At 39.4% G+C, this 25,182-nt stretch overlaps 1 protein-coding gene across 2 annotated transcripts in view; it reads right to left on the bottom strand.

Annotated features, from left to right (window-relative positions):
* The window catches only part of EXOC4 (exocyst complex component 4), an 813,215-nt gene that overhangs the window by 654,992 nt on the left and 133,041 nt on the right, over positions 1 to 25,182 (bottom strand). For both annotated transcript variants that reach the window (XM_073619419.1, XM_073619420.1), the window contains exons 5-6: positions 15,926 to 16,032; positions 1,707 to 1,950 (exon numbers count right to left, since the gene is read on the bottom strand). In XM_073619419.1, the coding sequence (XP_073475520.1) occupies positions 1,707 to 1,950; positions 15,926 to 16,032 (351 nt within the window). The remainder of the gene's footprint in view (positions 1 to 1,706; positions 1,951 to 15,925; positions 16,033 to 25,182) is intronic.

Here is a 25,182-nt window from a genome sequence, read left to right as displayed (position 1 = left end):
TCTTGTTAAGACAAGAAATGACAAGGTCCACAGCACACTTTTTTGAGAAACACTCCTTATTAGCATAACATTGATGAAAACACCTGAGGAGGAAAAACTTTCGCAGGCTGAGGCCACTTATATATGAAAGGCTGTAAAAGCAAGTGTATAGGGAAGGTTTTAGTAAGTCAAGGCATTTTTAGAGTCCAGGCTGGCGACCTTTGGCAAAGTTGACAAAGGCTGCTCCAAGTCAAAACAAGACCTCAGAATCCATAAAAGCACCATCTTCATCTCCCACATTAGAAGGAGAAATAGCAACTGTTACTAAAGCAACAAGCAGCATCTTGGGGAGTGGTAGAGGGGGCCCGCTTGTGGCCCCTGTGGGCTTAGAACTCAATTAAGGCCAAAAGCTGACTCAAAGACATGGTACCAGAAAATTACTCCCTTGACAAAAAGGAGTAATGAGCCACCCCAGAAGGGTGCCCCTGAAGAGGAGCAGCAGCTCAAGCTGGGGGCAGAGGTCCAGGCTTTCATTGCCAGGGGAATCAAGGGAAACACTGGCGTCTGTGTGTGCTGGCAAGACCTCCAGGGCCACTACCCCCTTCCTTTGAACCTATGATCTGCCATCATATAGCTGTAAAGGAACTCCAAGGTGTTCTCACAATACACTGCAGGGCCAAAGGGGGTAATGCTGCCTGTGACCATCCCTGAACAAGGAGTCCATAAATAAAGTCCCAGAAGATCACTCAGTGAGGGCACCCAGGTAAGCACTTGGGAGACAAAAAATGACATGAGATTCAAACAGAACGATCCTCTACCACCACTCATATATGACTGTGTTATAGTCAGCGCTCTGCTGTTAAACTGCTAGAAGAGCAAAGAATTTAAAGGGCAAGAGCCCTTACTGCACCTGTCTTCAATCCTAAGGGTCCCCCCCCAGGTAGATAGGCTGGATGTTAGGGAGAAGCCCTACGCATCAATCTTTATTTATTCAGCGGGCATACCCCCAAGGGGTCTTCAGGGACTGGACCTCTGCCCTGGACCTGTTAAAAACCCTGTGGCTAGCTCAACACATTGCACCACATGTTTAGGTAAATATCAAGTGCATGATCCAGTGTCCAGAGGGCCACATTACAGGCTGGTTCTCCATTTTCTTCCTGGCAGGTTTGGGTACAGTACTCAGTGTAATGCGAAGATGTAACCTATCTGGATACTGCAAACATGAGCCCCAGTGTCTCTCCAGCAAACAGAAGAATCTTGATAGAAAAAGGGTATTGATAAAAAAGTAAAAAAAAAAATAAAAGGAAGGATTGGCCTTTCTCCAAAGCAGAGACAAGATGTCCTTTCTCCTAAGGACATTGGCAAAACAAGGCATGCTGGAATCGATAGGGTTATTTACTGGGTTGTCCTTACAGTTTTGCTTTGACAGTATCCGATTCTCCTGAACACAGCAGCATAACCCAGTGCTTCAAAAAAACTATTTTGTGCCCCGTAAAATATGAAAATATGCATAATAGGAAAATAAAGATGCATTAAGATGCTACATGGTCAGGCTCATGTTCCTGGAAGTGTTTTGTATTTTACTGGTATCCTTTATAAATTTCTTTGTGCCCAATTGCTTTCTATTCTGGCAAAAAAAGATTTCAAATCGGTTATTAGAGCATCACTAGCATAAAAATGCCAGATGTGCATAAAATTTGAAGCTATATATCTGCATGTTTTCATACCTTGGTTGATTTTCTTGAGTCACATTTTCCCCTCTTTGATAGCCATTATCTGCCACTTGCGTAGTAGAGCGTTTTACTATGTGTTTTAGTTCTTGCTCCAGGCGTTCTTTTATGGCTTTCACAGTCTCTGGTATCTTTTTCAGCTTCGCCAGACCTTTGATGAGAATTCCCATAAACACAATGCTGTTCTCCTCAGGGTCAGAATCAGGATCTTCTTTAATCTCTTGAAGACTCAGCTCCTTCACTAGGAAAAAGTAGTTAACCAACCAGTTAAATCGTTTCCACATCACTGACATTTTGACAACTAGTGGTGTTCAAGGCACTTTTTCTAGCTGTGCAGGCCTTGTAAAGCTGGCAAGCATCATTATACTATAGCAAGACTCGCTAACCAGTGCACCTGGGTACGACCAGCTCATCAGCTATGTGGTAGCAGTTAGTGAATCTGCCATCTAACAGTAGATATTTCCTTTCTGAAAACCAAGCCTTTGGTTACCTATTCAAAAATAGGATTTACTGAAATATTTTTTTTATGTAGAGATTAGAAAAAATAGCATTTTTATTACAGCTTACCTGTAAAATCCTTTTCTTGGAGTACAACATGGGACACAGAGCCTTAAGTAATAACTTAATGGTTACAGCCACCTTCAGGTGATGGACACTGGCACACCCTAAACAGGAAGTTGCATCCCTATATAACCCCTTCTCCTACCAGAAGTAACTCAGTTTTTGTAGCAAAGCAATATACATATACCCCAGAAAAGAGGGGTGGGACCTCTGTGTCCCATGATGTACTCCAAGAAAAGGATTTTACAGATAAGCTGTAATAAAAATCCTATTTTCTTTATTGTACATCATGGGACACTGAGCCTTAAGTAATAACCTAATGGGAGGTCCCATAGCAATGCTATTTGAGGGGAAGGAGACACAACCGTAGGGCGCCAACAGACTTGAGGACCTATACTGCTGCCTGCAGCACACTGCGCCCAAAGGTGATATCCTCATGCCCTTTTTTACATCCACTTGTTAAAATCTGGTGAATGTATGGACTGCAGACCAAGTTGCGGCCTTGCAGATCTGGCCATGGAGGCCTGGTGACACACTGCTCAAGAAGCACTAACTGACCTGGTAGAGTGCGCTTTGACTTGGGGGAAACATCCCTTAAATCATAAGTCTGAATTATAACTTGTCGAATCCACTTAGCGACAGTGGATTTTGACGCTGCCTGTCCTTTCTTAGGCCCCTTTGGCAGAATAAATAAGACAACAGTCTTCCGAATCTGAGCAGTTGTCTTTAGATAGGCTTTCACTGCTCTCACCACATCAAGACAATGTAGTGACTTTTCTTCCCAGGAACATGGTTTTGGAAAAAACGATAGGACAATATCTTGATTCAGGTGAAAACCTGAGACCACTTTTGGCAAAAAAATCTGGACGAGGGCGTAACACTACTCTGTCCTCATGAATAATCAAGTACGGCTCTTTACAAGAAAGAGCAGCCAATTCTGAAACCCTCCTTGCTGAGGATATAGCAACCAAGAACACCAGTTTCCTTGTCAGAAGGACTAAGGGGATATGATGTGATATGATTTTTTTAATACATATATCCTTTGTGCCTTGCTGTGGCTGGATAAGCCGCTTATGCGATATTTTCAGTATACCTCGTATGCATTAATGATCTCCAGATTGACATTTTCACCTTAGCGCAGCGTATCTTTTGTATACAAGGGTATATGATGTATCAGTTCAATTGGCTGTTTTTGTAACACTGACAAAACTAAGTTCAAGTCCCAAGGGTTCAAAGGTGATCTAACTGGCGGATTAATCCACATCACCCCTTGTATAAAACCCCGGACTAAGGAATGTGTAGCAAGCGCTCTTTGAAATGAAGCCGATAAAGCTGAGACTTGGCCTTTAATAGTATTCAAGGCCAACTTCATCTCTACCCTTAATTGCAAAAAGGCAAGAATTCTGGCTATGATATATCTCCGAGGGTGCCAACCCTTGGATTCACACCAGGAAACATAAGCCCTGCGGACTCTATAATATATAGTTCTGGAAGCTGGCTTCCTTGCATTAATTAAAGTAGCGATAACTGATCCGGAAAGACCACGTTTCTTCAGAATGTGAGTTTCAATAGCCAAGCCGTTAAATTTAGCGTTCGTAAGGTAGGATGGAATATCGACCCCTGTGAAAGCACGTCTGGCCGTAGTGGAAGAGACCATGGATCCTCCACTGCCATCTTTACGATTTCTACATACCATGACCTTTTGGGCCATGCTGGTGCTACCAGAATTACTGGCTCTCTTTCCATCTTGATCCTGCAAAGAAGTTCAGGCAGCAATTAAATAGGGGGAAATGCATAGATCAGTGAGAATTGATCCCACGGGGTCACCAACACATCTGTTCTGCATGCGAATGGATCCCTTGTCCTGGACACAAAGTTGACTAACTTCATGTTGAATCTTGATGCTAAAAGATCTACGTCCGGAGCCCCCCCATCTTTGATAAACAGCCCGAAAAATGTCGGGGTGAAGAGACCATTCCTCTGGGAATAACTGCTGGCGACTCAAATAGTCCGCCTGCCAATTCTCTATTCCCGGACTGTCGATGGGCACGGAATATTCCTTTCTGCCCAAGTTAGAATATGGTTCACTTCTGTCTGCATGCAAGACTCTTGGTGATTGATATAGGCCACCGCTCCGTGGCGTTGTCAGATTGGATCCTGACAGGACAATCCCGTAACCTGGAAGTCCAGGCCTTCACTGCCTGAATCTCTAGGATATTGATGGGCAAGGCTCTTACTGCTTGACCACTGTCTCTGGACAGCTGTCTTCTCTAGTACTTCTCCCCAGCCTGAAAGGCTGGCGTCTGTTGTTACCACTTTCCAGATAACTGGTCTGAAGGATTTTCCTTTCAGCAGATTCTGGGTTAGTAACCACCAATTGAGACTTTGGGACACCCTTGGGGACAGCCGCATTTAGCAAGTCTAAAGCTTGGATCGTTTTGTTCTAAGCAGATAGAATACTGTTTTGCAAGAGTGTCGAATGGAACTGGGCATAGGGAACTGCTTCCATTGAAGCTACCATCTTTCCTAACAACCTCATGCAAAGGCAAATGGAGGGATTTCCTTTCGACCTGAACATCCGCACCAACTCTCTTATGGAGTTGATTTTTGCCTGAAGCAAGAACACCTTTTTCTGGGCTGTATCTATGATCAGACCCAAATACTCCAGCTTTTTTAGCGGTTTTAAGGAAGACTTCTCTAGGTTGAGAACCTAATCCAGACTTTCCAGGTAACTGGTTGGAATGCATACACTTTGCTCCAAACAAAACACTGATTGGTCTATTAGCAATATTTCGATGCTGCCTGGGTGCTGTAGCTGGGCTGAAGGGCAAGGCTACGAACTGAAATGCTGTTGTTCTACTTCGAACCATAGAAACCTTTGGTGAGCAGGAAATATAGAGATATGCAGATATGCATCCCTGATGTCGATATACGCCAGAATTTCTGCTCTTTGTAGGATAGAAACTACTGACCTGATCGACTCCATCAAAAGGAGCGGATCTTCAGGAACTGATTTAGATTCTTTAGATCTAGAATGGGTCTGTTGAATAAAACCCCAAACCTTGCTTTTCTGTGTGGATCTGTACATGTACAGGAAACGCATGAAAAGGCTGTGAGGGTTTTAAGGAATCTAAAGAGGAAACAGAACTATCAGCTAACTCTGCTAGAGGTAGCTTGAAGAGGTACGAACCATCTCTGTAAGAGCGTGTACCAGCAATCTCTCAGATTGCGAGGCAGAAAAAAGGTTCAACTACCGTTGTTTCCTCAGCAAGAGTAATTGGTTTGCCTTTTCTTCCTGATCACCTGAGGGTAACCCCTCATCCTCTACCCACTGTTCCCTTGATAAGGGGTCTAAGGTGGGGGAGGGGGATCTAAAACGCTTCCTATCCTTTTGGATAGTGTATGCAATTAAAGTTGCTAATTTTCCTTGTAGACCATGCAGCGTGGAGGAAAACGCATTTTCAGTCATGTATACAGGGGCTGAATTTTCTGCGCCTGGGCCTGACCCTGAGGCTTTCCTCTAGAGTCTGACGGTGGAAGCCGTCGCCACTGCCTAGGGGCAGATGCCCCTGGCGCAGGGGAAGGAGTCCGTTTATATGAAGGATGTTTATACTTTCTTTTGGGCAAAAGAGTACCTTTCCCACTAGCAATCATTTGGATGTAGTTGACCAAATCCTCCCCAAATATACAAAACATAAAGGGAACTGGGATTTTAAAGGTGCAATGGGTGACACAAAATTTATGTAAAAAAAATCACATTTTATTTAGAAAAATTTATAAAAACATATTTGTAAAAAGAGTTTACATTCAATGTACCAATACAATCCTAAATAGTGCAACCGAAGGATTTGTTTCTCAACATGTTTCACCACATGCCGTGGCTTCTTCAGGAGAATAATATCTATCAGGCACTGACCAAAACAATACAAAAATTACACAATGAACAAAAATGGGACAATCAAGAAATCAATATAAATACAGAACAAAAGTAATACCACATATCTAATCTGCCGACACAATACTTCAGCCAAAGAGGGATTTATTTACCTGTATGTAGGTCTTTCAAAAAATTGAATAGTGAATTGAATATAAACTCTAGTATTTAAACTACTTAAGTCAGGAAGGAAATAAAAAAATAAAAAAACAAAGAATTAAGAGATTCAAAAATCAAAGATTGCAATAATGAAAATTGCTTTATTCCTTTCTCCATCCACATTTTAGGACCTCTTCCATCAATTAAAAAACGCTATCTTACTTACCCTCTGTGGTCATCAGTTGATCCTCCGGCTGGGTTCGCTTCCTGACTTAAGTAGTTTAAATACTAGAGTTTATATTCAATTCACTATTCAATTTTTTGAAAGACCTACGTACAGGTAAATAAATCCCTCTTTGGCTGAAGTATTGTGTTGGCACATTGGATATGTGGTACTTTTGTTCTGTATTTATATTGATTTCTTGATCGTCCCATTATTGTTCACTGTGTAATTTTTGTATTGTTTTCTTCAGTGCCCGATAGATATTACTCTCCTGAAGAAGCCACGGCATGTGGTGAAACATGTTGAGAAACAAATCCTTCAGTTGCACTATTTAAGATTGTATCGGTACATTGAATGTAAACTCTTTTTACAAATATGTTTTTATCAATTTTTCTAAATAAAATGTGAATTTTTTACATAAATTTTGTGTCACCCATTGCACCTTTAAAATCCCAGTTCCCCAAGCCATGGAGCAGAGGGGAGGCATATCTGTGATATACTCGGCCCTCACTTACCCAACGGACAAAACCACATACATGCAGGCCTGGGAGGCTGACTTCCAATGTAGCAGGGACATAGAGATTTGGCAAGCAGCTCTAACTAAATCCTTTAAGGGGATCCAGAACATCTCTTTGATGGAGGCAAGCATCAAACTGATAACCAGATGGTACATGACCCCTACCAGGTTAGCAGCAATCTATCCCTCGGCGAACCCCCTATGTTACAGAGGATGTCAACATTTGGGCACAATGGCCCACATTTGGTGGGAATGCCCCAAATTACGCACTTTTTGGAGGAAAGTTTTCTCTATGATTTACAAGGTGACGACTTGCCAGATCCCTAGGTCCCCAGAGGTGGCTATTCTCAATGCTAACCTTCCTGGAATCTCGAAGGCTAACCAAACACTGATCAACTTTATATTACTGGGCACTAAAATCTCCATTGCCAAAGCCTGGAAACAGCCGAGGCCCTCGTTTAACGCAGTAAAAAGGAAGGTTTCATGGATTATGGCCCAAGAAAAACTTTATAGCATCACGTCAAACACCTCCAAGAAATTCCAAACAATATGGGAACCCTGGGCCCAATTTATGGGAACCTCCCTCATACCAGGGGTCTAGGTGCACATCACCACCTAACCCACACCTAGACTACTTCATCCCTCAGTATTAATAGAGGTACACAAGGGCACTCCTTTTCCCTCCTCACCCACCTTAAAGAACCCCCCCACCCCACCTCCCTCTTCTCTTCTTCTCTTTCAACTCCTCTTCCTGTCTTCTATCTCACTTTAATTAACTATCTGGTTGCAATTCAATGGAAAGCTACCATACGGTAAATTACCTAGCTTACGGGGACTCATAACCCCTCAACACTCCTGATGGCCCAGACCAAATGGGCAAAGGAGAAGTAGGGAGATTTCCCCACCTGGCACAGCTAGATCCCGTCAGGGGTGCCGGGGATGGGGAAAGATCCCGTGCTGTGTTGGGGGCAAAGCTTGGAGACTGCTTATTTAAAGCTTAGTTAAGGATATATATCAGGCTGTCCTCACCACCAGCCCTTGAGGCGAAGATACCGTATATTATCTGTTTTTTTCTCACTCGAACTGTAACCTTTATGTCTCATGTTCGAGGAGGCGTTCCCTCCTGTGCAATCTACATATGTTAATGCCTAATTTGTATGACGTCATTGAAAATAAAAACATATTGAAAGTAAAATCCCAGTTCCCTTTATGTTTTGTATATTGTATACTTCAGGGATGTGGTGCCAATATTTATATTGGATGTGAGGCAATTATTTACATTTTCTCCTCCCCAAATAGTCGATCCCTATGAAAAGGGAAACTAATCAGAAGCCTTTTGCAAGGTGGTTCATCTGACCAAGAAAAAAAGAAACACTTTTTTTTTTTTTTTTAACCACAGGGTCCTACACAAGCGCAAGGCGAGATGCCTGGTGAATAGAGTCTTTCATGGAGTCTATGACAAAACATAGCGCCCTTGGTAGTTTGGCCAAATCACGGGCCTGTTGTGCAGGGACCTCGTAAGGGCCTGTCAAAACTGGTCCCTTAGGGACTGACAGATGCCTATTGCTGCAACTGCAGGCTGAGTAGCCGCACCTGCCAAAGAAAAAGGTTTTTAACAGAAATTCCAATCTTTTATCAGTTGGATCTTTTTAAGCATTTGTGCATTGCCTACTAGACAAGTTAGGCTATTATTCACACTGGAAATTGCAGCGTCAACTGCTGGTAGCTTCCAGATTTTGGTGAATTTCTCCTCCATGGGATAGAGTGATGTGAATCTCTTCGCAGGGAAAAAATGTTTATCTGGGTGATCCCATTCAGTATGAATAAGCTTTTCTAATAATGCATGTACAGGAAACGCATAAAAAGGCTATGAAGATTTTAAGGAACCTAAGAAGAAACAAAACTATCAGCTGACTCTGCTAGAGGTAGCTTGAAAAGAGGCATGAACCATTTCTGTAAGAGATTATACCAGCAATCTCTCAGAATGTGAGGCTGAACGGTTCATCTACCGTTGTTTCCTCCGCAGAGGAGTAATCGGTTTGCCTTTCTTCCTGATCTCCTGAGGGTAACACCTCATCCTCTACCCACTGTTCCCTTGATAAGGGGTCTAAGGTGGGGAGGGGGATCTAACACGCTTCCTATCCTTTTGGATAGCAGATGTGATTAAAGTCGCTAATCTTCCTTTTAAGCCCTACAGGGTGGAAAAAAACGTATTTTCAGTCACGTATACAGGGGCTGAAGTGTGAGAAGCAGTTGCACCACCAATTAGTCCCAATGACTCACCCTGGCTTGCCATATCTGGTAACTCAGGCGAGGATGACAGTGTGGACACACGACTGAAATTCCCAGCACCTGGGGTGGAACTTTTGGTACCTTTGGGGTGTCTTTTTTGGGAGCCATAGTGCTGAGCACAAAAAACAGGCACTTTAAATAAACAAGACAATGTAGTGACTTGCACACTCGCTGAGCAAAATAATTTAGCAAAAGAAAGTGCCAATAAAGTTCAGCTTTAGTTGTTCATCAGAGCGGTGGAGAGATTGGTGTAATCACAAACTCATCTTGTTCCCCGATGAGAAAAAAACAGGTAAGGATTAACCCAACTGATAATTTGTTGTTTCCTGTAATGGAAATGCCATGCATCCCTTAAGTGCCCCCAGCGCTCTTGTCCTGTGTGTTCACTGCAGCTGTTGAGCTGTGAGAGTGAGCGTCTGTCTCTATCCCCAGTGCTTGCGCCGTATGCCTTGTGTATTCACATCCTCCACACGGCTCAGCGCCCTAGCCACGCCCCCTCCGTCAATCAATGTCCTCCCTCTGTTTTTTTTTTTTTTTCAATTAGCCCTTAGTCCGTGGACGGCTAATATGCTCTTTGAGCGAGAGGAGAGGCAAGGGAGGGCTGGGCGGTGGGAAGTTCAAAAAAACTTCTGTGGGGAATAAAAACATTTCTAATAAAAAAGCCGCTGCCGTCTCCACCGCACCCCCTGTTGCGCCTCCCTCCCCCAGGGGGGAAATGTTCAGAATGAGGATCCCCCTTGGTTTTTGAGACACACACATGTGCTGTTTGGCTGGACTTCTGAGCTACTGAGAAGCAACGTACTAAGGTATGCATTTACTTCCTCTAGTGGATGGCATGACATTATTACTTTATGTAATGTAAGAAAAAAGCATAGGTGAACTTTTTACAGTTCCTAGACTTTTCCTCGCTGCAGGATACTGATGTAACAGACAGATCCAAACTTCACCCATCACGGCGGGCTGCATTAGCAAACCTTCAAGGACTGGGTCCCTATTTTAGGGGGTCCACGGCCTTGGACCTGTATAGCACACCTCAGGTAAACTTTAGGTAATGTAGCATGACCAAAAAAGTCCTGGGTCCTGGGGTCCAGCCCTCAAGGAAAGGCATTACTGACAAAACCTTGTTCTTCTTAAGAGAGGCCCGGTTACTACCCAGATTGGCCTTAATGGCACTTTGGATGGATCCGGTCTATGGAGACTGTTTAAATCCAGCATAGGATTCCTCCAGCTTGGAGCTCTTTCAAAGTACATCTTCACTCGTGACCAACACCTTAGACTGGGGTTATATAGGGAGGCAACTTCCTGTTTAGGGTGTGCCAGTGTCTATCACCTGAAGATGGCTATAACCATTAAGTTATTACTTAAGGCTCTGTGTCCCATGATGTACGATAAAGAAATTAACTGACTTCTGACAGACTGATAAAAACAATAGTTATAATTCATTTTCTCAAAGTTAATTAATTACCCAATAATTAAAGCGGTTCTAAAGGCACATTTTTTTCCCCTTAAATAACAAACATGGCATACTTACCTGCTCTGTGCAATGGTATTAAACAGAGGTACCCCTTAACTGCTCTTCTGCTGTCCACTTCCGGCACTTTCTGCTCCTCCTCTACTGCGAGTGCCCCCATAGCAAGCCAGCTGCCATATGGGCAATTGTGCAGGTGCTGCCAAGCCAGGATGCATGCATCCATAAACGCACACAGAGCGGATTGGCCCAGCTTTCCGCTCCCTGCTCACAGGATTTGATTGACAGCAGCAGAAGCCAATGACTCTACCTGCTGCCTCTGTGTCCTGTGAGAGATGAGAGGCAAAGTGCTGCTGCAGACGGCTACAGCACTGGATTGAGAAAAGACTCAGGTAAGTATCTATGGTGTGGGGGAGGTGACAAGTAATGGGACATCTTTTTTAAACAAATGCAGGAAATGCAGTAAAAAAAAAAATGTTTTGACTGTAGAACCACTTTAAACATTTAACTAAAAGAGTATAGGATAAATGGGTCGTTAATAGCACCACACTAGAGATACATTTTGTTTAAAAAAGATATTGTTATTGAGAACGTATTTTTAAAACGAGATGTATAGACATCATGCTTTTAATAGAACCACATATTATGGCTGGTGTCACCAATGACCCTCAAATTATAATAATTTGAGGGTCATTGGTGACACCAGCCAAAATATTTGGATCTAATAAAAGCACAATATGTAATATGTCTATACATCTCTTTTTAAAAGTAAGTTTTCAATAACAATATGTTTTTTAAACAAAATGTATCTCTAGTGTGGGGCCATTAAACTCTAATTTTTCTCCCATTTATCCAATATCTTGATATTAGGGACGAGGCACAGTATATCCATAAATGTCCGCAGTACCACTCTGTGCTGACATGGTTTTCTGAATAACTAAAAGAGTACACATAGTAATATACAACTATTATGAAATCAGCTCACCAGTATCTCAATCCAAATAAGGTGGCTAAAAGTAGACAATGTATTCTCTATAAACTTAAAAAAGGAAGGAGCTATAGACATAGCAAATATAAATGTTGTGCTCTGAAGGAATAATTGCCTTGGGAAGACGCTTGAGAGAAACTTGACAAATAGAATGACATTGTGCAGGTCCCAATTTCCACTCACAAAAATTGCTTTTGTAATTAGGATTCTTGTTAGTATTTGAACAAGAGTAAATTATCAATCAAAATACTAATCAAGTGGTGCTAAACCCAAAAGCATACATTTATTATATTGCAGTGTATCAATTCTTAGCTGTGACAGCTGCATTGGTTTTCTATTTTTTTTTCTTACCTTTACTATTGCTATTACTACTATTACTATTGCTTCTGGCCAGTAAGTCTGTTTTTCAACAGAAAAAAGCTCTCCTGCAAATGTATCAGTTAAGAGTGTTGGGACAAATCATTTAACACTAACAGGGGTGCTTACAATGATGCTCGATCATAATCATGTGTGGGAAACAAAGAAGGAACCGATAATGAAGTACTATATGATGAGTTCAATTTGCGCTGGCTAGGCGCTACTTACAAGAGACCAACAGATTTATATTATTCATGTAAAACCTTTATATAAAAAGAAACAAAACTGTTTGCTGTAACTGCTTGTGTAACAGCAGTGTGAGCTGGATTTTAGCTTCAATTGGTTAGTGTATTTAAATCTGCTAGAACATCTAACACTCCCCTCCCCCACCTGAGAGTAACAATGCTGCTGTCTCCCTTTGCTCCATCATCCAGAATGAGGGGCACGCCAACGTAGGAGGTGTGTTACTGCCCAGATCACTAAGCGGAAACAAAGGAAAAAAAAGCCTAAAAAAGAAAAGTAATGCAGCCACCACATCTAAATGATTAGCAAGCTCCAATATACTTGATATTACATTTTTGGTTTTGGGTTCAATACCATTTTAAATCAAATCTATACCTGTAAGGAAACAAATATAACCTTTTAAATATTGTAGGCAGATAATAAAGTGATTGTAAAGTCTTGTTTTTTTTTTTTTTTGAAAATGAAAAATAACAAACATGTTATACTTACCTGCTCTGTTGCAGTGGATTTGCACAGAGCAGCCCGGATCCTTCTCTTCTCGGGTCCCTCTTTGGCTCTCTTGGCCCCTCTCTCCTGTTGAGTGCCCCCACAGCAAGCAGCTAGCTATGGAGGCACCCGAGCCGAGTCACAGCTCTGTGTGTCCATTCAGACACAGAGCTGCGGCTCGGCCCTGCCCCCTTTCTATTCTTATTGACTGACTGACTTTGACTGACAGCAGAGGGAGCCAATAGCGCCCCTCTGTCGTCTCAGCCAATGAGGAGGGGAGTGCCGAACGGCCGAGGCATTCCTACAACATCGCTGGCGTTAGAGGGACCTCAGGTAAGCACCCAAGTATTAGGGGTGCTGGGGCAGCTGCTGCACACAGAAGGCTTTTTATCTTAATGCATAGAAAGCTAGAAAGATAAATGCATAGGAAGATAAAAAAAAAACCTTCTGACTTTAAAATCACTTTAACTTATCTAGATTTTATTTGAGACTGGTTCTTTTTTTCTTTATTTACGGTTTATAAAGTCATACAGAAATATACAGTCCATTTAAAAAAAGCAGATGACGACTACCATGAATCACTTGACCCACTTGTGAATAGCTCAAACAGCCCGTTGTAGCCACCCATAACAATAAACGTACATATAGTAATTATCCTTTACTACAATCAACATTATTCAAGGATTTGTACTGTAACATTTATCTCCTTCTATTCAATCAACATAATTAAATATAATAATTACCGAGAGCATTTTTTTGCATGCCAACTTGAAATATTGGGAGAGAAGAAAAAAAGAAATAGGGGATACATGAGATTGCTTCCATATAAGTAACCATCAATGGAAGCTGAGGGGGGAGTAAACCACAATATGACTCCAAAATAGAGGGAGGAATGAGACTGGTTGAGGTTAGAAAGAATGAGTCAAGATGAAGCAAGGAGGGAGGGAGGGGACACATGCCTGACTTGTACCAAATGGGCCATACACCACTGTATGAGAGAACAGGGATTCTCTAAGTAGGTCAGACTTGTGTAGAGGTTTTCCTACTGTCTCCATGTCCGGCAGTTCATTAACTTGCGGTGTTCTGGTGGAACAAGTAAATTCAGATCAACAGAACCAGGTCTTACAGAAACGATATTCCTTGTGATTTGCAAAGGTCATTTCATACCAGGGCCAGATCAGAAAATATGGAGCATTCCTCTTCCCAACATCTCCAGCACAAAGAGGAGCTTTGTGGGAGTAGTTTGTGAAGAGTTTTGGGAATTCTTTACCACCTAGAAAGGATCTCGTACGTTGTTCTCCTAGGTTTTACAGGAAATTGAAGCCCTATGAGTCAATCCTTTCTCGTTGCTAAGCTGTAAAGGTGGTGTCTAAAACTTCTTCCCATTTTATCAGGCATTTTGGTGAAGGTAAATCGTTCGGGTGTGTCAGTATGCAGTGAGATTGCGATAGGTCATGTGAAATCGGCCTAAGGGTCAGGAAGAGTTTTTCAAACTCTACAAGAACTGAGAGACACATAACTTTACCCCATTTGTGCGATTAAAAAAATATGTCACAATTACAATGCTTTCCATAAAGGCAGATAGGATTCAAACAGGTCTGGATTTCCAATAAGGGACAGAACTGTCTTTATGGGTGGAAATGGTGTAGTAAAAAATTTCCTGTCTGGGAAAGTAGAGTGAAACAACCCCTCATTTAGTTCTGGTTGGAATTAGAGAATGATTCTTATAACTGCCATAGACCATTAACAGATTTCCAGATTAATTTAATCTTAAAGTGGTTGTAAATCTCAGACATTAACTATGAACAAAGCATATTCCTGCATAGTGTGTACTCGTCTCAATCCAGAGCACAGTGTCATTTCTGTCGGCTGCCTCGTTCCTCTGCTATCTGTAGGAGTCACTTCAGATGAGTTTCCCTGACACAAGGAAGAAGTAGTGACAGGGGAGAGCACAACCTGTGATTGACAGCCTTAACTCTGTACCTGCGTGCTGTGTGAAGGGGGGTGTGTCCCTTTCCTCCAATCAGCTCTCAGAGTTCTCCTCATTGATTTAACTTCAGCTCTCTGCCCCCCGCTTTTCAGAGAAGAGACATCCTGTATTAATTCTGCAATTTGAATGGATGCAGGGGAAAAGCAGCTGTAGTTGCACAGGTACAACATATGTAGGAAGATTTGTTTCATCCCTGTGTGTCACCTGAGGCCAGTCACTTAACTGGGAATATGTAAGAGTTTACAACCACTTTAATGTATTAGTAGACATATGCCCATTGCGTTCCCTTTTGTGTGTAGTAAAAGTTCAAATGCTAAAGCATCATCCAGCAATTTTTCTCATTTTCATAAACAGAAAAAAGCTTAAAAGCAGAACTCCACCCAAAAGGGGAAGCTCTGCTTATTTGCACCCGCCCCCTCCACTGCAACAATTGGAACTTTTGGGGGGGAGTGAGGAGCGGGTACCTTGTCCTGACAGGTACCCGGCTCCAACTTCCGAGTAAGATCGCTGATTGGCAATCTACAACATTTCCGGCCACTCCTCCTTTCCTCCGATGACCCCCACACACAGGTCCTAGAAGACAGTGGGATCATTCAGAAAGTGCAACGCAACTCGCACATGCACAGTAGGAAACAGCATATAAAGCATATAAGCATATAAAGTGCATATAGACCACTCTGAATAAGGGGTCTTTCCATGTGGTAATCTTACATCTTGCTTTCACTGTGGTGACTGGCTCACTGGAGATATTGGATGAAGAGAGATTTGTTAAACTCTTCTTAAAGGGGGCTGATCACTTATAATTAATTCACCGTGGAATATTCTGAATTGTTTATTTCTTTATCTTCACTATTAATATTTTTTGGGCACTTTTTAGTTAATGTTTTTTATAGTGCAATCATTTCTATAAAAAAAAAAAAAAATCAACCTGCATATTATACCAACTATACTCAACGACTGACTGACATTGGCACTAAATGATTGTAAGATTTGCTGACCATCATTTCTGATAAATGAGTAGCATCATGCTGCCCATTATTGCCAACTTAAATACATACCAGATGAGCAGCCAGGTGTGCCAAACTGAGAGTTATCCAGAAATCTGGGTGGAGTTGACAAGTTTGTGACATCAAGAAGAGGAGCTGCAGAATCTTTTGCAGAAGAGCTGCAACAACAACAAAAAAACAGAACATGCAATGGTCACAAATTGTGTTTTTTCTATATTGCATGAGAACAGTTAGCTTGAAAACAGAAAAGTAAGCCTTGGAGTGCATACCAAGGGGAACATTCTACCTGCTTGAGACATTAGATTTTTCCAGGTATTTAAATGGCCCAGCAGCTCAACTCAGACATTTTTTCTTTCGCTTTTTATTATTCTGATGATCTAGAAAACCCTTTCCTACTTGTTTCCTACCCAACGAACATGCCAGGTGCTGTCTAGGATCTGGCTGCAGGTGATTACATAGCTAACTTTATTCACTGTAATATCCCTGATGAATTGCACAATCTACCTTTCATACCAGCATCCGAAGCTTTGTCTCATCATTTCATTCAGCCAGGTGACAACACGGCAGCAGCTCTGCATAATACCCAATTGTCAGCCTGATAACATCACAGGGTCACATGCTAGGAGTACAGGTTAGCACCACACTTCTCACTTGTCTTAACCATGCTAAGCCCTGCCTAATTCCAAACAGCACTGCATTATCCTGCCCAAATCAACCCACTACTCCAAGCACCAAAATGAGTGCTGAGATATGGAATTGGGGCCGTAACATTCAGGGCTTCTAGATACCACAAGGAAGCAGTGGATAACCCGGCTCAAAACACCCTTTGTAATTGGGCCTCAGAAGCCTGCAGCTGAACTTTGAGATGAGATCTTTCAGTAATTATGGAGGGAAGCATGATTTGGGGCATCAGCTCTTTGAATGCGGTTGAGAGGTTGTAAAGTTTATATAAAAAGGAAGACAACAGCCTTTAGTTGTACCTTAAGATAAATTTAGCACACCTGCAATTTGCAGGATTTTATCAGCAGTTAACCGATTTCATGTTACCCGGGATTTCTCTTTCTATGATCTTACATATTCATATACTACATATTTTAAGTACTGCTACACCTCCAGCTGTAAGACTTAATGTAAAAGTATTGATACAACCCCAATTCCAAAAAAGATATGACACTGTGCAAAATCTACATAAAATAGAATGCAATGATTTGCAAATCTCAGTAACCCATCCAAAAGGAATTTTGAAATTTATGCCAGCAACAAATCTCAAAGAAGTCTGGACAAACAAATATTTGGGAGGAGTGAGTCTGCCTCACATGGGTCATTATAACAAAGCAGTTCACATAGCTCGAGTATTAGGCCGGTACATGGTACATGGTATATGGTATAGCTCACTTAACATTCCTTTATTATGTTCTTACATAAGTCCACTAACGCCACTCACAGGAGATCCCAGATCCCCCCCCACCCGGGTTACAATCAAAACCTGCTCCCTCTTTTGCTATTGTATTTTCAACTTTGTAACTTCTATATTTCATTAAAAACAAGAGGCGATCTTCATGGTCCCCTTACCGTTTTTGAATCTCTATGTACACAACCTGACCCCCCTACACATACTGTTTCCCATCTCTATAATTTTCTCCTAATGGAGATATTTTCTGGCAAACCTTCTTGCTTTGTGGAATGAGAAAGGGAGCTGGGAGTTATATTTGCAGAGGAAGAAGTTGGTAAATCCTGTATATGGACCCATAAATCTTCTGTTGCCAGTAAAATACAGGAACAAAATTAAAGTCATTACGAGATGGTATCACTGTCCTTGGAAACTACACAAAATATTTCCAAACACATCAGACCAATGTTGGTGATGTCCATCTCATGTGGGCACCATGCAACAATATGGTGGATTGTCATGAAAAAAAGTCCGTGATTAAAATGACCCAAAAATTGTGACAAGAAATATACACAATATGCTGTGAAAAAAAGGCTGTGATATCAAATAATCAGATGAGTGACATCCTAGAGAAAGGTCGATCCACCACTTCACCAAAAGACACCAATGGACTAGTGTACCTCCACCATATGAAATACAAGCTTACCAGATAGCAAGCTTAATGAAGCTTGTGGCAATAACCCAGCCTATATTCCTGTGGACAGCTGCCACCACGAGCCGTGGCTCAAGTCTGTCCCGAAAAGCCAATACATGCGCTTAAAGCGCAATTGTACGAACAATGAGGAGTATTTGACTCAGGCAGCAGTCCTAACCCAAAGATTTGAGGAGAAGGGGTATAAGATTTTTTTATGTACTGTCCTGGAAGAGATCAACCTTCTACATAGGCAAGATCTTTTGAGAACTAAACCACCGCGTGAAAATCAGGTTTCTCAGGTTCCTTTCATCACCACTTATTCTGTTCTGCATAGAAACATCAAGAATTTGATAAATAAACATTGGCATATTATTATTAATGACCAGGGTTTACGAACAGCTCTCCCTAATAGACCACAAATGGTGTATAAAGGAGCGTCCTTTTTTCACCATAGAATGGCACCAAACATCTTGAACCCTCCTACTATTAAGGCCGTTTTTTTTTTTTAAATCTGACTGGATTTTATCAACGTAGGAGGTGTCATGTGTGCTTCCTTAATGGTTGCACCCAAAGACGTACACATAGGTTTTCTTCAACTAGTACCTTAAAAGGACATGAAATCGAACCATTCATTACGTGCAGTACAGAAGGGGTCGTATATTTGATCCAGTGCCCTTGGGGGCTCCAATACATGGGCCGGACAAAGCGCCCTCTTTCTATAAGACTTAATGAGCATATTACGAATATTAAGAGTGGCTTCCAGAAACACTCAGTGTCTAAACATTACCTTTTGGTCCATAATAAAGACCCTTCTAGGACCATTTTTATGGGTGTAGACAAATATTGTCCATGGAGAGGCAGCTCTCTGGTCAGAAGCATTTCAAGACTTGAAATGTCTTGGATTCATAAAATTAAATGCTACTTCCCATTCAGGTTGAATGTGGATGTGGATTTGAATGCCTTTAGAGATAATTCCTAAGCATGATTTGACTATATGGCTTATGTTTAAATCTACTGGTGTAAACTCGTTGTGAGTCTGTGGTGGAAATGCCTTCGGGGGGTGTTTCCAATTCCCCTTTTGGTGTTAGTGGGTTTTCCCTCAATACATCGGGGTTTATACTTCCCAGTGTGAACATATCTGCTTTGGAAGATTCTTCCAATGTTCCACTCGATTATTATTCAGGTATGATATTTCCTCTTTTATTTATTAAGGAGGATATACCATCCAGTCTATTTTTTTTTCCCTTCCATGAAACCTACTTTTCTAAATTTCTCCATTATTATTTATATTTTCTACATATGGATAATACAGATAATGATTTGGGTTCTAATCAAATATCTGCATTTGGTTTTTGCCCGAGTGGCATCCCTAATATGGTTGCCATTATTTAGCTGATCATGATAAGCGACACTTCTTCCTCGGTATTCGGCCCGTTAAGGTGCTGGTATTTATTACTTATTGGCTGGGATCCGTTTTCCAGCTTGTTATATTGAATGACCAATTATTGTTCAAATTAGTCCGATTGATATCGGAATAAAATATCCATTAGAGTAAGCTCCTGTCCTCTTAAAATAGGAATCAGTTTTAAATGATAATGTCAGCTGATTGCAACAAATTTTTAGCCAATTTTTAACATGGCAGATCCAGGCTCCGGATCTCCATGCGGAAGTTAGGTGGTTCCATCCCATGACTCAGAACGAGGCTTGGTGCCCTGCTTCCCTATATAATGCGATATGTCAGTGCGTCGCCCATGCCCCAGACGACATCATTATAAGACGAAACTCGCGTCGGGAGGTTGGACTTGCTGACGTCATCGCGCTATCTCTGCAGTGGACGGGTGTTCGCCTGTTACCGACCGGTTTACTTTTTAAGCATTTCATCTTTTTATAACTTTGTAAGTGCAATTGATTTTTAATTTGAATAAATGTATTATTGTACGGGTTACACTATGTGAGTTCCCCTTCATTTTTTGGTGGCTGACCATTACCGCTGTGGCTGACCATTACCGCTGTGGCTGGAGTACCTATCCACATCTATTTGAAAGCTTGTTGTAGTTTGTCCATCTGCTATACCCAGAAGTGCTGTCGTCATTGCCTTGGATCAAGGACGCCAGCTTGGTTATAGATACAAGCTTCATTAAGCTTGCTATGTGGTAAGCTTGTATTTCATATGGTGAAGGTACACTAGTCCATTGGTGTTTTTTGGTGAAGTGGTGGATCAACCTTTCTCTAGGATGTCACTCATCTGATTATTTGACATCATGGACTTTTTTTCAGAGCATATTGTGTATATTTCTTGTCACAATTTTTGGGTCATTTTAATCACGGACTTTTTTTCATGACAATTCACATTATTACTGCATTTGTTACTTATGTTAATTCAGTGCAGCTTTATTTTTTATATTGTTTTTGGTGTGTATCTCAATTTCTATCTGCAGCTTTTAGTTAAGGGGCGATTTGGGTTAGCACAGTGTTCCATATATTTTATTAACATATATGGTGGAGTTGCCCTGCTTTGCACCCATTTTTGGACAATGTTTTTAAAATATATAGTGCTTTGCCTAAGAGACAGTGTCCCAAACTCCCTAAATATCACTATTATCTATGTTCCCAAATCTGTCTCAAGAGTTAAGAAGGGGATCTTTTGTTTCTTTTTAGAGGCTGCCAGGGCGATAATTTTGAGATATTGGAAATCCCAGCACACTCCAATAATAGAATGGATAACCGAATTAAAAGAGCTTATGGAGAATGGAAACACTATTGGCGCAGCTACACAACCAATATTCTCATTTCCAGGATGTATGGCTCCCCTGGATATCGTTTATGAAAACCCTGACTTTGCAACCTTAATATCCTAAAATTTCCCCACCTGACTTAAAAAAAAAAACATATTTCTTTATATATTATCAGATATCTTGTCAACAGGCCCATGTAATGTCGCCCCCCCTTTTTTTTTTTTTTTTTCCTCCCTTTTTCATTTCTTTGTCTTTCTTTAAATGTAATCATGGTCTTTAATGCTGAATTCTTAATGTGCATTTGCAATTTTATTTTAATATTTTTCATGGCAATCTATGCTAGGATCCATAGGTGTATCACTAAATATATGTAAGGCAAAAAAAAACTGGCAAAGTAGGTGGTACTAACAAATTAGAGCTGGAAGAACATTTTGCAATAACTGGTTATAAAAAGAGCATCTTAGAGAGTCAGAGTGTCTCAGAAGTAAAGATGGGCCGAGGTTCACCAATCTGTGAAAAGCTAATAGTCAAACAATTTCAGAAAAATGTTCTTTAGCTTAAAATTGCAAATACTTTAAATATATCATCAAAAGATTCCGAGAATCAAGGCTGAAATTTAATATTGGATGCCCATGATTTTTGTGCACTCAGACAGCACTGCATTAAAAACAGGCAAGATTCTGTGATGGACATCACTGCATGGGCTCAGGAATACTTCCAAAAATAACTGTTTGTGAACAGTTTGCTGTGACATCTAAAAATGCAAGGTAAAGCTCTATCCTACAAAGAAAGTGCCATATCCAAACATGTTCTAGAAACGCCTCCATCTTCTCTGGGCTAAAGCTCATTTAAAATGATCTGTTACAAAGTAGAAAACTGCTCTGTGGTTAGACAAATCAAATTTGATACTTCTTTTTGGCAAACATGGGCGCTGCATCCTCCAGACTACAGAAGAGACATACCTTCCAGCTTATCTGCTTTCAGATCAAAAGCCTACATCTCTGATAGTATGGAGGTGCATTAGGGCATATGGAATGGGCAGCTTGCACATCTGGAAAAGGCACCATCAATGCTGAAATATATATCCAGGGGACGTACTAAACTTCATATTGGGATGATTGGATTATTGGCTGCAATACTGAGAACTCTCACTAGATGTCAGTGTACCATATACACATATATATGGTAATGACTCTGTTGTTTCTCAAAATATGTTATTCTTTACTGCAGTGCTTGATACAATGTTGCAAGAAGCAGTTGCTAATGTTTAACTCTTCACTTGCTGATATATATGCAGCTGTACAACAGGATACAGAAGTAATATAAAAATTACATTTGACCTGTTTTTGATGGGAATATGGGTAGAATTATTATTGCTCATGGGGATTATTGGAGGAATATCATGTTAACACCCGACAATGAACATATTTAATTAACAATAATAATATGTATATACTTTTTCTACATAGGGATTATGGGTGGAATATTGTAGTTAGACATACAAAGGAATATATTAAACCTATTTCTGATATAAATATGTATATAATTATTTTTCTACACGGGGATTATTGGTGGAATATTGTTTAAAAATATACATAGCAACATATTAAACCCATTTCCAATGAGAATATGCATATAATTATAATTCTACATGAGGATTATTGGTGGAATATTGTTTAAAAATATACATAGCAACATATTAAACCCATTTCTGATGAGAATATGCATATAATTATTTTTCTACATGGGGATTGTTGGTGGAATATTGTTTAAAAATATACATAGCAATATATTAAACCCATTTCTGATGAGAATATGCATAGAATTATAATTCTACATGGGGATTATTGGTGGAATATCGTTTATAAATATACATAGCAACATATTAGACCCATTTCTAAAGAGAATATGCATATAATTATTTTTCTACATGGGGATTATTGGTGGAATATTGTTTATAAATATACATAGCAACATATTAAACCCATTTCTGATGAGAATATGCATATAATTATAATTCTACATGGGGATTATTGGTGGAATATTGCTTATAAATATACATAGCAACATATTAAACCCATTTCTGATGAGAATATGCATATAATTATTTTTCTACATGGGGATTATTGGTGGAATATTGTTCATAAATTTACATAGCAACATATTAAACCCATTTCTGATGAGAAAATGCATGTAATTATTTTTCTACATGGGGATTATTGTTGGAATATTGTTTATAAATATACATAGCAACATATTAAACCCATTTATGATATGAAGATGCATGTAATTATTTTTCTACATGGGGATTATTGGTGGAATATTGTTTATAAATATACATAGCAACATATTAAACCCATTTCTAATGAGAATATGCATATAATTATATTTCTACATGGGGATTATTGGTGGAATATTGTTTATAAATATACATAGCAACATATTAAACCCATTTATGATATGAATATGCATATAATTATTTTTCTACATGGGGATTATTGGTGGAATATTGTTTAAAAATATACATAGCAACATATTAAACCCATTTCTAATGAGAATATGCATATAATTATATTTCTACATGTGGATTATTGGTGGAATATTGTTTATAAATATACATAGCAACATATTAAACCTATTTCTGATGAGAATATGCATATAATTATTTTTCTACATGGGGATTATTGGTGGAATATTGTTTAAAAATATACATAGCAACATATTAAACCCATTTCCAATGAGAATATGCATATAATTATATTTCTACATGGGGATTATTGGTGGAATATTGTTTATAATTATACATAGCAACATATTAAACCCATTTCTGATGAGAATATGCATATAATTATTTTTCTACATGGGGATTATTGGTGGAATATTGTTTAAAAATATACATAGCAACATATTAAACCCAGTTCCAATGAGAATATGCATATAATTATATTTCTACATGTGGATTATTGGTGGAATATTGTTTATAAATATACATAGCAACATATTAAACCCATTTCTAAAGAGAATATGCATATAATGATTTTTCTACATGGGGATTATTGGTGGAATATTGTTTATAAATATACATAGCAACATATTAAACCCATTTCCAATGAGAATATGCATATAATGATTTTTCTACATGGGGATTATTGGTGGAATATTGTTTATAAACATACATAGCAACATATTAAACCCATTTCCAATGAGAATATGCATATAATTATATTTCTACATGTGGATTATTGGTGGAATATTGTTTATAAATATACAAAGCAACATATTAAACCCATTTCTAAAGAGAATATGCATATAATGTTTTTTCTACATGGGGATTATTGGTGGAATATTGTTTAAAAATATACATAGCAACATATTAAACCCATTTATGATATGAAGATGCATGTAATTATTTTTCTACATGGGGATTATTGGTGGAATATTGTTTATAAATATACATAGCAACATATTAAACTCATTTCTGATGAGAATATGCATATATGTTGCTATGTATATTTATAAACAATATTCTACCAATAATCCCCATGTAGAAATATAATTATATGCATATTCTTATCAGAAATGGGTTTACTATGTTGCTATGTATATTTATGAACAATATTCCACCAATAATCCCCATGTAGAAATATAATTATATGCATATTCTCATCAGAAATAGGTTTAATATGTTGCTATGTATATTTATAAACAATATTCCACCAATAATCCACATGTAGAAATATAATTATATGCATATTCTCATTAGAAATGGGTTTAATATGTTGCTATGTATATTTTTAAACAATATTCCATCAATAATCCCCATGTAGAAAAATAATTATATGCATTTTCTCATCAGAAATGGGTTTAATATGTTGCTATGTATATTTATAAACAATATTCCACCAATAATCCCCATGTAGAAAAATAACTATATGCATATTCTCATCAGAAATGGGTTTAATATGCTGCTATGTATATTTATAAACAATATTCCACCAATAATCCCCATATAGAAAAATAATTATATACATATTTATATCAGAAATAGGTTTAATATATTCCTATGTATGTCTAACTACAATATTCCACCCATAATCCCTATGTAGAAAAAGTATATGCATATTATTATTGTTAATTAAATATGTTCATTGTCGGGTGTTAACATGATATTCCTCCAATAATCCCCATGAGCAATAATAATTCTACCCATATTCCCATCAAAAACAGGTAAAATGTATTTTTTATATTACTTCTGTATCCTGTTGTACAGCTGCATATATATAAGCAAGTGAAGAGTTAAACATTAGCAACTGCTTCTTGCAACATTGTATCAAGCACTGCAGTAAAGAATAACATATTTTGAGAAACAACAGAGTCATTACCATATATATGTGTATATGGTACACTGACATCTAGTGAGAGTTCTCAGTATTGCAGCCAATAATCCAATCATCCCATCATCCCAATATGCAGTTTAGTACGTCCCTAT

Source organism: Aquarana catesbeiana, linkage group LG03 (genome assembly GCF_042186555.1).
Source record: "Aquarana catesbeiana isolate 2022-GZ linkage group LG03, ASM4218655v1, whole genome shotgun sequence".
Lineage (NCBI taxonomy): Eukaryota > Metazoa > Chordata > Amphibia > Anura > Ranidae > Aquarana > Aquarana catesbeiana.
Note: the sequence above shows the minus strand (reverse complement) of the source record. Positions and strands in the feature narration are given on the sequence as shown.